Source organism: Oryctolagus cuniculus, chromosome 19 (genome assembly GCF_964237555.1).
Source record: "Oryctolagus cuniculus chromosome 19, mOryCun1.1, whole genome shotgun sequence".
NCBI classification, from domain to species: domain Eukaryota; kingdom Metazoa; phylum Chordata; class Mammalia; order Lagomorpha; family Leporidae; genus Oryctolagus; species Oryctolagus cuniculus.
In genome coordinates this window covers 42224806-42238000 of record NC_091450.1, presented here as the reverse complement: position 1 = coordinate 42238000, position 13195 = coordinate 42224806, and the positions used below count along the sequence as shown (strand labels likewise).

Below are 13195 nucleotides of genomic sequence, written 5' to 3'. Positions count from 1 at the left end.
CCTCTCTCTCTCTCTCTCTCTCTCTCTCTCTCTTTGACAGGCAGAATTAGACAGTGAGAGAGAGAGAGAGACAGAGAGAAAGGTCTTCCTTTTCTGTTGGTTCACCCCCCAAGTGGCTGCCACGGCTGGCGCGCTGCGCTGATCCAAAGCCAGGAGCCAGGTGCTTATCCTGGTCTCCCATGCGGGTGCAGGGCCCAAGCACTTGGGCCATCCTCCACTGCACTCCCAGGCCACAACAGAGAGCTGGACTGGAAGAGGGGCAACCAGGACAGAATCCGGCGCCTCAACCGGGTCTAGAACCCAGTGTGCTGGTGCCGCAGGTGGAGGATTAGCCAAGTGAGCTGTGGCGCCGACCTCTCATTGTCTCTTGTCTCAGTGATTGAGCTAGAATATGCTGTCTCACTCTAAAGTATTATCATTGCTTTTTCTCAGATTACATTTGTATTTTTATGTGTAAAAGACATTCTTGGTTGCCTCCTGCAAAATAATTTTGCTCCTTCCTCTGTGCCAAAAAACAAAACAAAACAACAAAACAAAACAAAAACTCTGACAAGAACTGACAGAGAACCCTTGATCTCACTTCACAGGGGCTCAGCCTGTGGGATGTGCATGGAACCTAACTTTGGCTGGTGAAATGCAAACAGAGGTTGGCTGGGAGCCATGCCATCCTGTGGAGGTTTCCTTCCATGACGAGAGGTAGGAATCCTGGGAGGATCATTTGGCTGTTAATCCACAGCCCCGGCTTCCAGGCTTTAAGCACTATTTATTTATTTATTTATTTTTGACAGGCAGAGTGGATAGTGAGAGAGAGAGAGAGACAGAGAGAAAGGTCTTCCTTTGCCCTTGGTTCACCCTCCAATGGCCGCCGCGGCCGGCACCCCGTAGCCGGTGCATCGCGCTGATCTGAGACCAGGAGCCAGGTGCTTTTCCTGGTCTCCCATGCGGGTGCAGGGCCCAAGCACTTGGGCCATCCTCCACTGCATTCCTGGGCCATAGCAGAGAGCTGGCCTGGAACAGGGGCAACCGGGACAGAATCTGGTGCCCCGACTGGGACTAGAACCTGTTGTGCCAGCGCCACAAGGCGGAGGATTAGCCTAGTGAGCCACGGCGCTGGCCTAAGCACAATTTTTGAGGACAGGATCCTGATGCTTGCAGCACCTATTCTCATGTCTAGTAGGAGATAGCAAAAAATCATAGAGAAGCTGGTTAGCCTCTGCCTGAGAACAAGCCCTCTCATGTTTTAAGCCATCTTTGGTCAAGTATGCCCTTCCTTGTAGCTGAAAAGCACTCACAAGTGATGCATTTTGTTAAGGAAACATTTTTGTGTGACTTGTTTACTGTGATTGTCTACCTGAAGCAGGCACTGGGAGTTAAAGTTCAAAGCCAAACATGAGACCAGAACTGGAAGTATCAAGCCACTATCTCAGAATGCAACAACAAAATCATGGCAATGGGGAGTCCAGTACCAGGCTGTGGTTTATGTATTCATCCAGTGTGATTTGCAGGATGGGTCCCTTCCGAGATTCGGTGAAGCAGCAAGTTCCCATATCCATTTTCTGTTGCTATTACAAAATACCTGAGGCTGAGGCATCTTTTAATAAATAAAAGAGGTTGATCGAACTCACAGCTTTGGAGGCTGAAAGTCAGTCAGCCCCATGGATTCAACCCCTGTTGAAGGTCTCATGGTGGGTGGCATCACGATGGTGGGAGGAACGTAGAAGAGGCCGCATGGCGAGACAGGAAGCCAGAGAGCAGGAAGAGCCAGGGAACTGGCTGTTTCTATAGCAACCCCTGTAGCAGGAATAGCTGGAGTCCCATGAGGACTATGTTAATCCTTTTTAGAGGTGATGTCCCCGGTGACTAGCCACCTTTCACCGTGCTCTGCATCTTAAAGCTTCCACGATCTCTCCTGTCACCGCACTGGGGACTAAATTCCAGTACACGAAAACTTGGGGGGACTCATACGCAAACCATATCACTCCATTTCCAAACGTGGCTGCAATGGCCAGGACTGGGCCAGTCTGAACCCAGGAGCCAGAAGCTTCATCCGGGTCTCCCACGTGGCTGGCAGGAAGAAGCTCCTGGCTCTCGGCTTCAGATTGGCCCAGCTCTGACCGTTGTGACCATTTGGGGCGTGAACCGGAGGATGGATGACCTTTCTGTCTCCCTCTCCCATGTGGGCCGGGCCATCTTTTGCTGCTTCTCCCAGGCCATTAGCAAGGAGCTGAATTGGAAGTGGAGCAGCCTGGACACAAACTGGTGGTGCCCATATGGCATCTGAGCTTCAAAGGGGGAGGCTTTACCCATTGTGCCACAACGCTGGCCCCAATCATGTTATTTCTTGTTTAAAACTTTCCATTTCCTGTATTTCTAAGGATAAAGTATAAACTATTCAGCTAACCTCCCAAGGCCTCTGGAGTTGGAACCAAGTCTCGAGTTGTCCTCTCTCCTCTTTGCTCCACTTACCCTGATCATGGGCCCTGGCCTCCGTGAGAGGTGTCAGTGCTCATCCGCCTCAGCTCCCTCTGCCTAACTCTCACTGCTCCTCTTTCTTGATGCCAGACCATGTGAGCTGTCTTTGCTCTGTGCATTCATAGATTCCTGTGTTCCCTCTGGCAAGTGATTTGTCATATTTTATAGAATTTTATGGCAACTGGCTCTTTCTTTGGTTGTTTCCCTTCTGGTAGATTTTCGGCCTCCTGGACTCATTCTGTTCTGTCTTCCGGAAAATTTCTCTCTTTGTGAGAGTGTCAGCCTGCCAGTCGTGGACTGAGAACATGATGCAAACAAGGCTGGTCGATCAGTCTCGCTCCCTGGACTTTGTCTTTTGAGCCTCGTGACTGTTTGGGATACAAACAAACATGGTTGGAGCTGCATTATCTTATTGGTATTGTGGTGATGAGGTGGCTGAGTGCCTGTGGCAGCTGGATGCCTGCTGTAGCCCTGGTGTCTCCTCCCTCTGAGCTGAGTTCTTCAGATGTTCCTTTCAGTCTGTGAGCTACTCAAAAACTTTATCAATAAGATCCTTTATGGGGTGGGGAGACTGGGACTAAGGGAGCCCCCTAGTATCTGTTGCTGATCATCAAAGAATGGTACTGGATACAGCTCTGCAATGTATGTGAGGCAAAGACAGGGACTGTGTCTGTCTTATCACCTCCTTAGCCTTGTGCCTCACACATAGTTAAGTTTGAAGTAACAAGGAAGTATAGTAAATAGAAAATAGAGAATTGAGACCAATCAATTCAAATATGTCAGTAACAATCACAATTCATTAATATAGGATAGTTCACAATACTAAAATACAGATGCCCTGGATTTATTTCTTCATTCCTTGGGATCCTTAAGAAAGCATGCTGTCACCCTAAAAGTGACTTATGATTTTGCAATGTGTAACAAAAGCATTAGCCCAGAGCAGAGAAGCTTCTAAAGTGTTAGAGCAGGAGCTTGCAATCTGTAGGCACTGTTGTGGGTTGAATCGTGTCTCTCTAGCCATGCTCCTCAGTTAATTTTTTAAAAGATTTTATTTCTTTATTTGAGAGGTAGAGTTACAGACAGTGAGAGGGAGAGACAAAGAGAAAGGCCTTCCATCCGTTGGTTCACTCCCCAAATGGCCGCAATGGCCGGAGCTGTGCTGATGTGAAGCCAGGAGCCAGGTGCTTCTTTCTGGTCTCCCATGTGGGTGCAGGGGCCCAAGCACTTGGGCCATCTTCTACTGCTTTCCCAGGCCATAGCAGAGAGCTGGATCGGAGAGGAGCAGCCGGGACTAGAATCAGTGCCCATATGGGATGCCGGCGCTGCAGGTGGAGGATTAACCTATTGTGCTACGGTGCTGGCCCCATGCTCCTCAATTAGTATGTTGAAGTCCTACCCCCTATTGTCGCTCCCCGTCTTCGTGGAGGAGCGACACTAAACCCTGCCTAGGCTTCATATCCGAGTCACGGCACCATTATGTCGCTCCCCCTCTTCGTGGAGGAACGACACAGGACCCTGCGCTGTTCTTTCGTCTGCTTGGCCCTCCTGCTGCTGGTTCTTCCCGGGTTGGCTACCGTCCCTTCCACCTCCGTGGAAGGGCGGTTCCCCCTGCCACATTCCCCACTTCCGCGGGGGAGCGGCACACCGCCGGCCGGCTCTCTCAGGGGCTGCACAGGTGTTCCCTCAGATGTTCCCCTTAGATGTTCCTGATGCATGCCGTCTCTCTCCTCTTTTATAGTCCTCTTCCACCAATCCCAACTCTGCTACCCACACGCCGAGTACGCTGCTCTCCTCCAATCAGGAGCAGGTCCTGCTGTTTATTGGTTGAACTGGAGGCAGCTGTGTAGAAGCTGCTTCTCCCTTCTCAGCGCCATATTGTGGGAGAGCAGATGCATAGAATAAGTCTTAATTCCAGTAACTTAGTCTAGTCCGAGTTGCTCCCAGTTGCTCCCCACACCTGTACCTTGAAATATGACTTATCTTTGGATACAGGACTTTTAGACAGGTGATCCAGCTAAAATGAAGACTGATGTCCCTCTAAGAAGAGGAAATTTGGACACTGGGGCATGCATGCAGGGGGATGACCATATGGAGCAGCAGCAAGGTGGCAGCCATCTTCACCTTTGTAGCACCTTGATCTTGGACTTCCAGCCTTCAGAACTGGGAGAAAATAAGTTTCTGTGGTTTAAGCCACCCAGTCTGTGGTATTTTGTTATGGTAGCCCACGTCAGCTATAACAGGTATGATACGGGAATGAATATGGACCTGTTACCAATAGCATCTGATTTAGGGGGCCCTGTTACTTCTCAGAGTCTCAAGAGGGCTGATGATTCCTCAATTTAAGAGTTACAGCTTAGGGGCTAGTGCTGTAGTGTAGTAGGCTAAGCCTTTGTCTGTGGGGCAAGCATCCCATGTGGGTGCTTGTTCGTGTCCCAACTGCTTCTCTTCCAAACCAGCTCTCTGCTATGGCCTGGGAAAGCAGTAGAAGATGGCCCAAGTGCTTGGGCCCCTGCACCCACATGGGAGACCTGGAAGAAGCTCCTGGCTCCTGGCTTCAGATAAGCACAGCTCCAACCGTTGTTGTGACCATTTGAGGAGTGAACTGGAGGATGGATGACCTTTCTCTCTCCCTCTCTCTGTCTGTAACTCTGCCTCTCAAATAAATAAATAAATAAATAAACTCTTAGAGTCACAGCTTAGAAATTTAAACTCATGATGTAGATAGGGAAGAAGAGTGAGTGACAGAGCATGTCCATAATCACAGCTTCTGAGGCTTCTCACTCTGACCCATTTTCCCAGCAGGAAGAGAATCTGCTAGAGGTGGTTGTATTAGCTTTCGTTACTACAACACATTACCTTAGGCAGCTTAACTATACAGCAGAGAGATGTATTTTGGCTCTCAGATCCAGAGGTTCACAGTCTCAGATTGGGAAGTCCCCACCCATTGTTTCAGCCATTGGTCATGGAGCTGTTGCTGTCAAGAGTCCCAGGGTGGCGCAAAACATCACATGGGAAGAGACAGAAAGTGTCTGTGCCTCTGTCTACATCTACTTCTACGTCTGCATCTGCACCTGTCTGTCAGGCGTAGGGAATGTTTTTCTGCCAAGGGCCATTTGGATATTTATAACATTCACAGGCCATACAAAATTATCACCTTACAGATTAGCCTATAGATTTATTGTATTTTGAGTCCCACCTGTGGTTGCCTTGGCAGGGCCAGACCAAATGATTTCATGGGCCTTATATAGGCCATAGATCAGATGTTCCCAGCCCTTGGCGCTATGTCTGTTGTCTATGGCTCTTATAAAGCCACCAAGATTTTTTTTTTTACTTTTATTTAGTAAATATAAATTTCCGAAGTACAGTTTATGGATTACAATGGCTCCCCCCACCGCATAACTTCCCTCCCACCCGCAACCCTCCCATCTCCCGCTCCCTCTCCCATTCCATTCACATCAAGATTCATTTTCAATTATCTTTATATACAGAAGATCAATTTAGTGTATATTAAGTAAATATTTAATCAGTTTGCCCCCACACAGAACACAAAGTGCAAAATACTGTTTGAGTACTAGTCATATCATTAATTCACATTGAACTACACATTAAGGACAGAGAGCCTACATGAGGAGTAGGTGCACAGTGACTCCTGTTGTTGACTTAACAAATTGACACTCTTATTTAAGGTGTCAGCAATCTCCCAGGCTCTAGTCATGAGTTGTCAAGGCCATGGAAGCCCCCTGAGCTCACCGACTTTGATCTTATTTCGACCAGGCCATAGTCAAAGTGGAAGTTCTCTCTTCCCTTCAGAGAAAGGTAGCTCCTTGCCACCAAGATTTTTTAAAAGATTTTTATTTATTTATTTGAGAGGTAGAGTTACTAACAGTGAGAGGGAGATACAGAGAGAAAGGTCTTCCGTCCGTTGGTTCACTCCCCAATGGGCACAATGGTCGGAGTTGCGCCAATCTGAAGCCAGGAGCCAGGTGCTTCTTCCCAGTCTCCCACGTGGGTGCAGAGGCCCAAGCACTTGGGCCATCGTCCACTGCTTTCTCAGGCCACAGCAGGGAGCTGGATTGGAAGAGGAGCAGCCAGGACTAGAACCAGTGCCCATATGGGATGCCGGCGCCGCAGGCGGAGGATGAACCTACTGCGCCATGATGCCGGCCAGCCACCAAGATTTAATAATGCAAGCTTCATCCTAATGACCTCATCCAATCTAATCCAAGCCAATCATCACCTCCCAAAAGCTCTACTTCCAAATGCCATAGTTGAATTAAATTCTCACCTTCTTAGTACCATTAACATATGACTTTGGGGCTCAAAGTCTTGTGTGAATTTAGGAGGACAAACCAAATTCAAACCATAACACCGATACGTGGGGCAGAGGGTGGTCTGCACCCATTCAAGAGCTGCAACATGAATATATGAGTGAAGTGGGCACATAATTGCAAAAAGGAAAATCAGAGGGACTCTGCATTGTCTAATGCTGCTAATATTGGTAAGTTATGTACATCAAAGTTGGGATGAATTTCACCTCTACACCTGAAGAGAGAAAGAGGAAGTGAAATGAAATATAACAGGTTGATAAAAGGCAGGGCAGCATGCTCGAGGGAAGAGGCACCCGGTGAGGATGGCTGGAGATCTTCCGGGCCAGCCACAGGTAGCAGGAGCTGTCTCCCAGGGAGGCTTCAGGGAAAGGTTCTGTTGGACCTCTTTGGTTTGTGCCACCTGGGGTTGCTTCTTGTATTTTCCAGGTCTTACTTTTAAGAATGATCTATAGCACTTATTAACCCTCAGCTAGAAAGCATTTCCACTTCTCGGAGGTGGAGGTAGGAAAGGGCAGGGCTTGTCAACATGTGTGGGGTATGTGGGCCAAAGCCACTCAGCTTACTAGGGGAGAATACAGGTTCCCTCTAGCCCTGGGCTAGTCCAGGGCTCCTTGAATAGACCCTCTGCATGAGTGCAAATCTCTCATTGGAGAGAACATGGGTGGCAATTCAGGAGCTGGGATGAGAGGAAGGGGTGCCCATTGTGAAATGTTCTTGGTCTAGGGGCTGCTAATCCAGTCCTCTTCTCTGGTTCCAGCCTGAGTAAGGCATTGAGTATTTCAGTGGAATGCCAACCGTAAAATCGCCAAGACTGAAAAGTGGTGCCATCAGCACCACTCAGCAATGCTACTATCACAGTCATGTCTGCTTGGGAAGGAGGGACTTTCTGTGCCTAATTTCTCCTCTAACACTCTAATTCATTTTACTCTAATTTCTGATTAGTATTCTAATCATTCATCTGTGTTGTCCAAAAGCCTTTGAATGTTGTATTCGGAATAAAGATCAAACTCCCTAGTATGTCATTTAAAACTCTCCCTGGTTTGACTCCAAGTCCCCTTTGTGAGTTTAAGCATCATTGTGTGGGAATGATCTATTTCTGGTTCATCTCTCTGTCATATGAACATAGAGACATTTGGCAAACATTCATCAGATGAGCAGATGGGTGATGGATGGATGCACTGAACTCTGAAGACCAATAAAAAACTCTCAGTTATGATTCAGGAATTGACAAAGTTGATTTCTGTATTTTTTTTAAGACAGGAAGAGTGGACAGTGAGAGAGAGAGACAGAGAGAAAGGTCTTCCTTTTGCCGTTGGTTCACCCTCCAATGGCCGCCGTGGCCAGCGCGCTGCAGCCGGCGCACCGCGCTGATCCGATGGCAGGAGCCAGGTGCTTTTCCTGGTCTCCCATGGGGTGCAGGGCCCAAGCACTTGGGCCATCCTCCACTGCACTTCCCTGGCCACAGCAGAGAGCTGGCCTGGAAGAGGGGCAACCAGGACAGAATCTGGCACCCCGACCGGGACTAGAAGCCGGTGTGCTGGCACCTCAAGGTGGAGGATTAGCCTAGTGAGCCGCAGCGCCGGCCGATTTCTGTATTTTTCCTACCCTTTTTTCATCCCTCCTCTCTAACTTTTCTTATCCCTTCTTTTCCATAAGAAGAACAAAAAAGACCATGAGTAGGAGGGTGGTCTAGGGTTTCTGCATAGGAAAACCTGATACACTTAGGTAGTATGAATTTTGGCTTCACGCAAATGCTGTCTTCCTTGAAATCTTTCAGGATATGTCCATCTGAAAGAAACTCAATGTGGAAAGGGTATGTGTTGGAGCTGATGATCAGGGAACTGGTCATGGAAAGAGGTGGGATTTGAGCTGGACCAGCTGGTGTTGTTTCCATCAGTATAATCAGTGAGATCCAATAATTGTACCTGCTTTCTTCTTTGGGTGATCCTGTACCTGGCAGGCGATCTGCCTGCCCTGCCCTTAAAGGAGGTTGAGAGGGCATGGCGCACCATGCTTCCCAGGAAGGACCCCACAACCTGACTGCTGGCAGGTAGTGGGAGCCCCAGTCGCATTTCCCCAACCCCCACCCTCACCAATCAGGTAAACTCCTCCTGGGTGTGGCCCAGGCCCACCTGGAAAGCTACCCTAATTATGTGACCTTCAAGCTGATTGGCGAAGCATAGTGGCGCCAATATCGGTTCTATCCTATAGAATTAGTGTTGCACTGAATTAGCTACGCCCCTCTGCCTGCCCTTTAAAAGGTGTGTGTGGTCGTTAACAAAGAGGACATGTTCACCGAGACTTGTCTCCGGTGCTTCTTATCAAAGAACACCGTTGCCCCACCATGCTGGCAGTGCACGGGCCTCACAGGACGAGCCCACATTCTTCTACTGAGTCTCTAGTGCTTATGAAAGTGTCAAGTATACAACATATACTCAATACTGAATTCTTGGATAAATCAATAAATACATGAGCAAAGGTATTGGAAAACAATAAGGTCTACTTGGCTAGAACACTGAGTGGGAAATAGGGTTGAAAAAGCAGAACTGAGGCCAGCGCCGTGGCTCACTAGGCTAATCTTCCGCCTTGCGGCGCCGGCACACCAGGTTCTAGTCCCGGTCAGGGTGCCAGATTCTGTCCTGGTTGCCCCTCTTCCAGGCCAGCTCTCTGCTGTGGCAAGGGAGTGCAGTGGAGGATGGCCCAAGTGCTTGGGCCCTGCACCCCATGGGAGACCAGGAAAAGCACCTGGCTCCTGCCATCAGATCAGCACGGTGTGCCAGCTGCAGCGCGCTGGCCACGGCGGCCATTGAAGGGTAAACCAATGGCAAAGGAAGACCTTTCTCTCTGTCTCTCTCTCTCACTGTCCACTCTGCCTGTCCAAAAAAAAAAAAAAAAAAAAAAAAAGCAGAACTGAGCTAAATTAGGAGGACCTTCATAGGAAAGCTGTGTAAGTCTAATACAGGTTGGTGTCTTCTGCCTAATTTGGTGTGTCCCATCCCTGCAGTCCACCTGGTGAACTCTCCCTGAGGAGTACTAAGGTAGTACTAGGAGACTGAAGAATTATTAAAGGGACCTCCTCAATTTGCACTTGAAGTTGGTGGTACTTCACTGAATGAGCAGGAGGTGACCATGGAGGGACCCTCATTTGGTTCTCAGGACTCCCTTTTTCTCCCTGGTGTGCCCTGTTGATGCCCAGGATCCAGCCCCACTCCCAGGTCATCTACATTTGTCAGGTCTGTGTGACTTTATCCTCTCAGCCGTCTCACACCCAGTGATTAAGAACAATCTGTCAGTCTCTTCTTGGCAAGCTGTCTTAATCTTCTACACCTGCTTTGAAGTCTGATTTCTTCCAGGAAGTTTACTGCAGGTTTCTGGGCCCCTCTGTCCTTCTCTCCTCCCCGACACTTGGCCAGGACTTCGATATTTTGATGTTTCCTCCCTCTTGTCCACCCCCATATGTCTCTCCTATCATAGATGGAGCCAAATCTCACATCTTACCTTCTAATCTGGCTTAGCCCCTGACCTGTTTATGTGGACTTTGACTACCACATTGACTCGAAAAGGTTATCCTGTTTCCTTTTGTTTGCTCAAGGTGTCATCACATTTTAAAATGTCAATTGTTATACTTTCCCATCTTGACTATTTGGATTCTCTTTCCTGTGGTCTTCTACTGTTTAGCTAAAAACATATTTTTCCCAGAAAAGGGGAATGTGGGTTTCTCAGCTTTAATTTTTCAAATTGGACCCAGGGGATATATTTTTAAAAAAACATAGCCTTCAAATAATAAAGATAAGGTGGTTGATTAAAGATTCTGAAGTCTGGAAATGATTTTTTCAAGAAACTCAACTTGGAGGACTGATTCTGGAGCTATCCAGAGTGGGAGGCTGAGGACCAGGATGCAATAGGAAGTTCTTTTCACATAAGAAGAAACACAGCCAGAGCCAGGAGAAGCTTAATAGAAAGGTCAGATGTGAGAGTTCCACTCTGTCATTTGGGGTGTGAACTTTGAATGGTGGTGGGGAGGGGGTGACTCAGATGAGGAACCACACTCAAATGGATTTGGAGGGAGCCCAAGAGCACTGGGGTTGATTCCCACTTCTCTGGAAGTGTGCCCTAGAGAGATAAGGCCTGTCAAATAAGCCCTGGCTGTGTGTGGTCCAAGGCCAACGTGGCACGGGAAAGGCTAGGTAGGTAGAGTGGAGGGCTGTGTCGCACAGGGAGCAAGGGAGTTCTGCGGAAACTGAGGCACAGAAGAGCTTTGAGTTTGTGTTAAACAGGCCACAGAGTTGTAGGACCTCCCAGCCAGACAGGCCATCGCCATATTCATGGATGTTAGCAGTGGGCACCTGAATAATGCCCAGGGTCTAAGTGGCCCAAACCATGCCTAGGCTACCCTGGGTCAAGATGCCCTGTGAACATCACTTTGAGTGAGTTCCAAGACTTTCAGATGAATCAAATGCTTGGGGATAGGATGGATGATACAGTTGAGGCATATTTTTACAGCATTTTAGAGTTTAAAAATACCTTTCTTTGTTGTGCTACTCAAGGAGATGACTGTGAATTAGGTTTTCCAGATTATACAATGGAGGGGGAAGCTGGGGGATGAGGTGTTTGGTGGGGAGAATCATCTCGTGCCTGGAATCCAAGCCTCTGTTTCCAGACCCATCACCTGTTCTTTATGCTGTTGATGTCATTGATGCTGATTTCTAATGTTCTGCTCTCTCATGTCAGGCAGAAAGAATGGCTACTGGGGCCGTGGGGTCTCCACTTTGTCTTCAGCGCTTGCTGTCTGCCTCTCATCCCAGAGCAATGTGAGGGGCTGGGCCAGGCTACGGTGCTCCACGTGGCAGGAGTAGGGGGCTCGGTCCTGAGAGGGGACTCCCACCACCACCCAGGACAGGTAAGTGCCCTTTCCACTGGGGAGAATGTGTCTCTCCAACTCCAGCTTCTGCATCTCCCCAGCCCGAGTCCAGTGCAGACCAATTCCTTGTGGGTAGAAGTCATAGGCCAGACACTTGAGGGTCCTGTTCTGTCCTGGGGCCATGTGGCTGGAGGCTGTCACGGAGGGAGGCTCTGTGAAGGGACAGATGTGGATGTTGAGGGCGTGTTGTGACTTCTTCCATCCCCCACTCCCTGGATGTCAGTGATCGGCAGAGCTCTAAGCTCTGCTCATGTACCTGCCTCTACCAAGAAACCTTTACAAAGACCGGGGAAGGCTGTGGCTCCCTTTGGAGCGTTTCCTGCTGGGTCACGGAATGTCTGTGCTTGCTCTGATATCCCAACCCCACTCTGCCCCCTCCTGTGTTCACTTCTGATGGCAACAAGTTGTGAGTGCCCCATGCACTTCACTGTTTTCCCCCAAACTTCAATGGGCTTGGAGGGCTCTCTCCTCCAGCCCCAGCCCAGCTTCCTCATTCTGCCTGCAGCTCTGTTTGTCAAACTTTCCCCTCCTGCATTGCATAAGCTTCCAGTTTCTGCCTGGCCCAGTTCATCCTTCATATGCCGGCAACAGCTGGAGGTTGGCCAGGCAGAAACTGGAAGCTGGAAACTCAATCCAAGTCTCCCATGTGGGTGGCAGGTATCCAACTACTTGAGCCATCATCTGCTGCCTCCTGGGGTGCACATTGGCAGGAAGCTGGAATCAGGACTAGAACTGGGACTTGAACCCAAGAATTGCAATGTGGGATGTGGGATTTGAGTGTCCTAAGTGGTAACTTAACCACTGGACCTAATGCCCACCCCTGATGAATATTCTTTTTGGAACTCAGATCTTGTCTTCCCAGGGAAGGAATGACTCCTAGGAGGTAAAAGCCTGGAGGCAAGGGACTTCCCAGATAGATGGGAGCAGCCTGAGACATTCCCCTGACCTCCCAGCCTGATACTGTCTTCTCTTCTTCAGCCCAGTACTGGGGAGCAGGCCATGGGAAGCAGTGAGTACCTTGTCGGTCCAGGTGAGTTCTGCTGTAGTTCAGGTACCTCTGCAGCATCCCCGGGCACTCTTCTTCCAAGTACGCCTTGGCCCGCTGCACATAGACTTTTTCTGCTTCCCACTTTTTCTTGGTGTTCAGGGCTGCTGGGTCCAAGGCCACCCAGGCTGGGACTTCCTTGTTGAATTCGATGAAGTCTTCTCCATCGTAGGCATATCTCCAGAATGCTCCACTGCTTCTGTTATTCTGGAGCTCGCAACCGAACATTCCCTGGAAGGTGTGAGACCCTGAAGCCTCCCCAGACCCCACAGGGAGCCAGTCAGCCTAAGGCCAACTCCATCCAAACAAAAACTCTCATGCTCACATACTTTGCAACTCAGTAGGAGGAAAAGTTTCTGAAATCTAAGTATGCAATTTATGCAGTTTCTTTCTGGGGCAAATAGGTTACAGCAGAAAGACACACTCTTG

The 13195-nt window shown here is 49.0% G+C and overlaps 1 protein-coding gene across 1 annotated transcript in view; it reads right to left on the bottom strand.

The window, feature by feature from the left end:
• Positions 1–11305: 11305 nt before the first annotated feature.
• Positions 11306–13195, bottom strand: part of AZGP1 (alpha-2-glycoprotein 1, zinc-binding) — a 7159-nt gene continuing 5269 nt past the window's right edge. Inside the window, exons 3-4 of the mRNA XM_002721874.5 lie at positions 12739–13014; positions 11306–11873 (exon numbers count right to left, since the gene is read on the bottom strand). Coding sequence (XP_002721920.1) covers positions 11545–11873; positions 12739–13014 — 605 coding nt within the window. The 3' untranslated portion in view covers positions 11306–11544. The remainder of the gene's footprint in view (positions 11874–12738; positions 13015–13195) is intronic.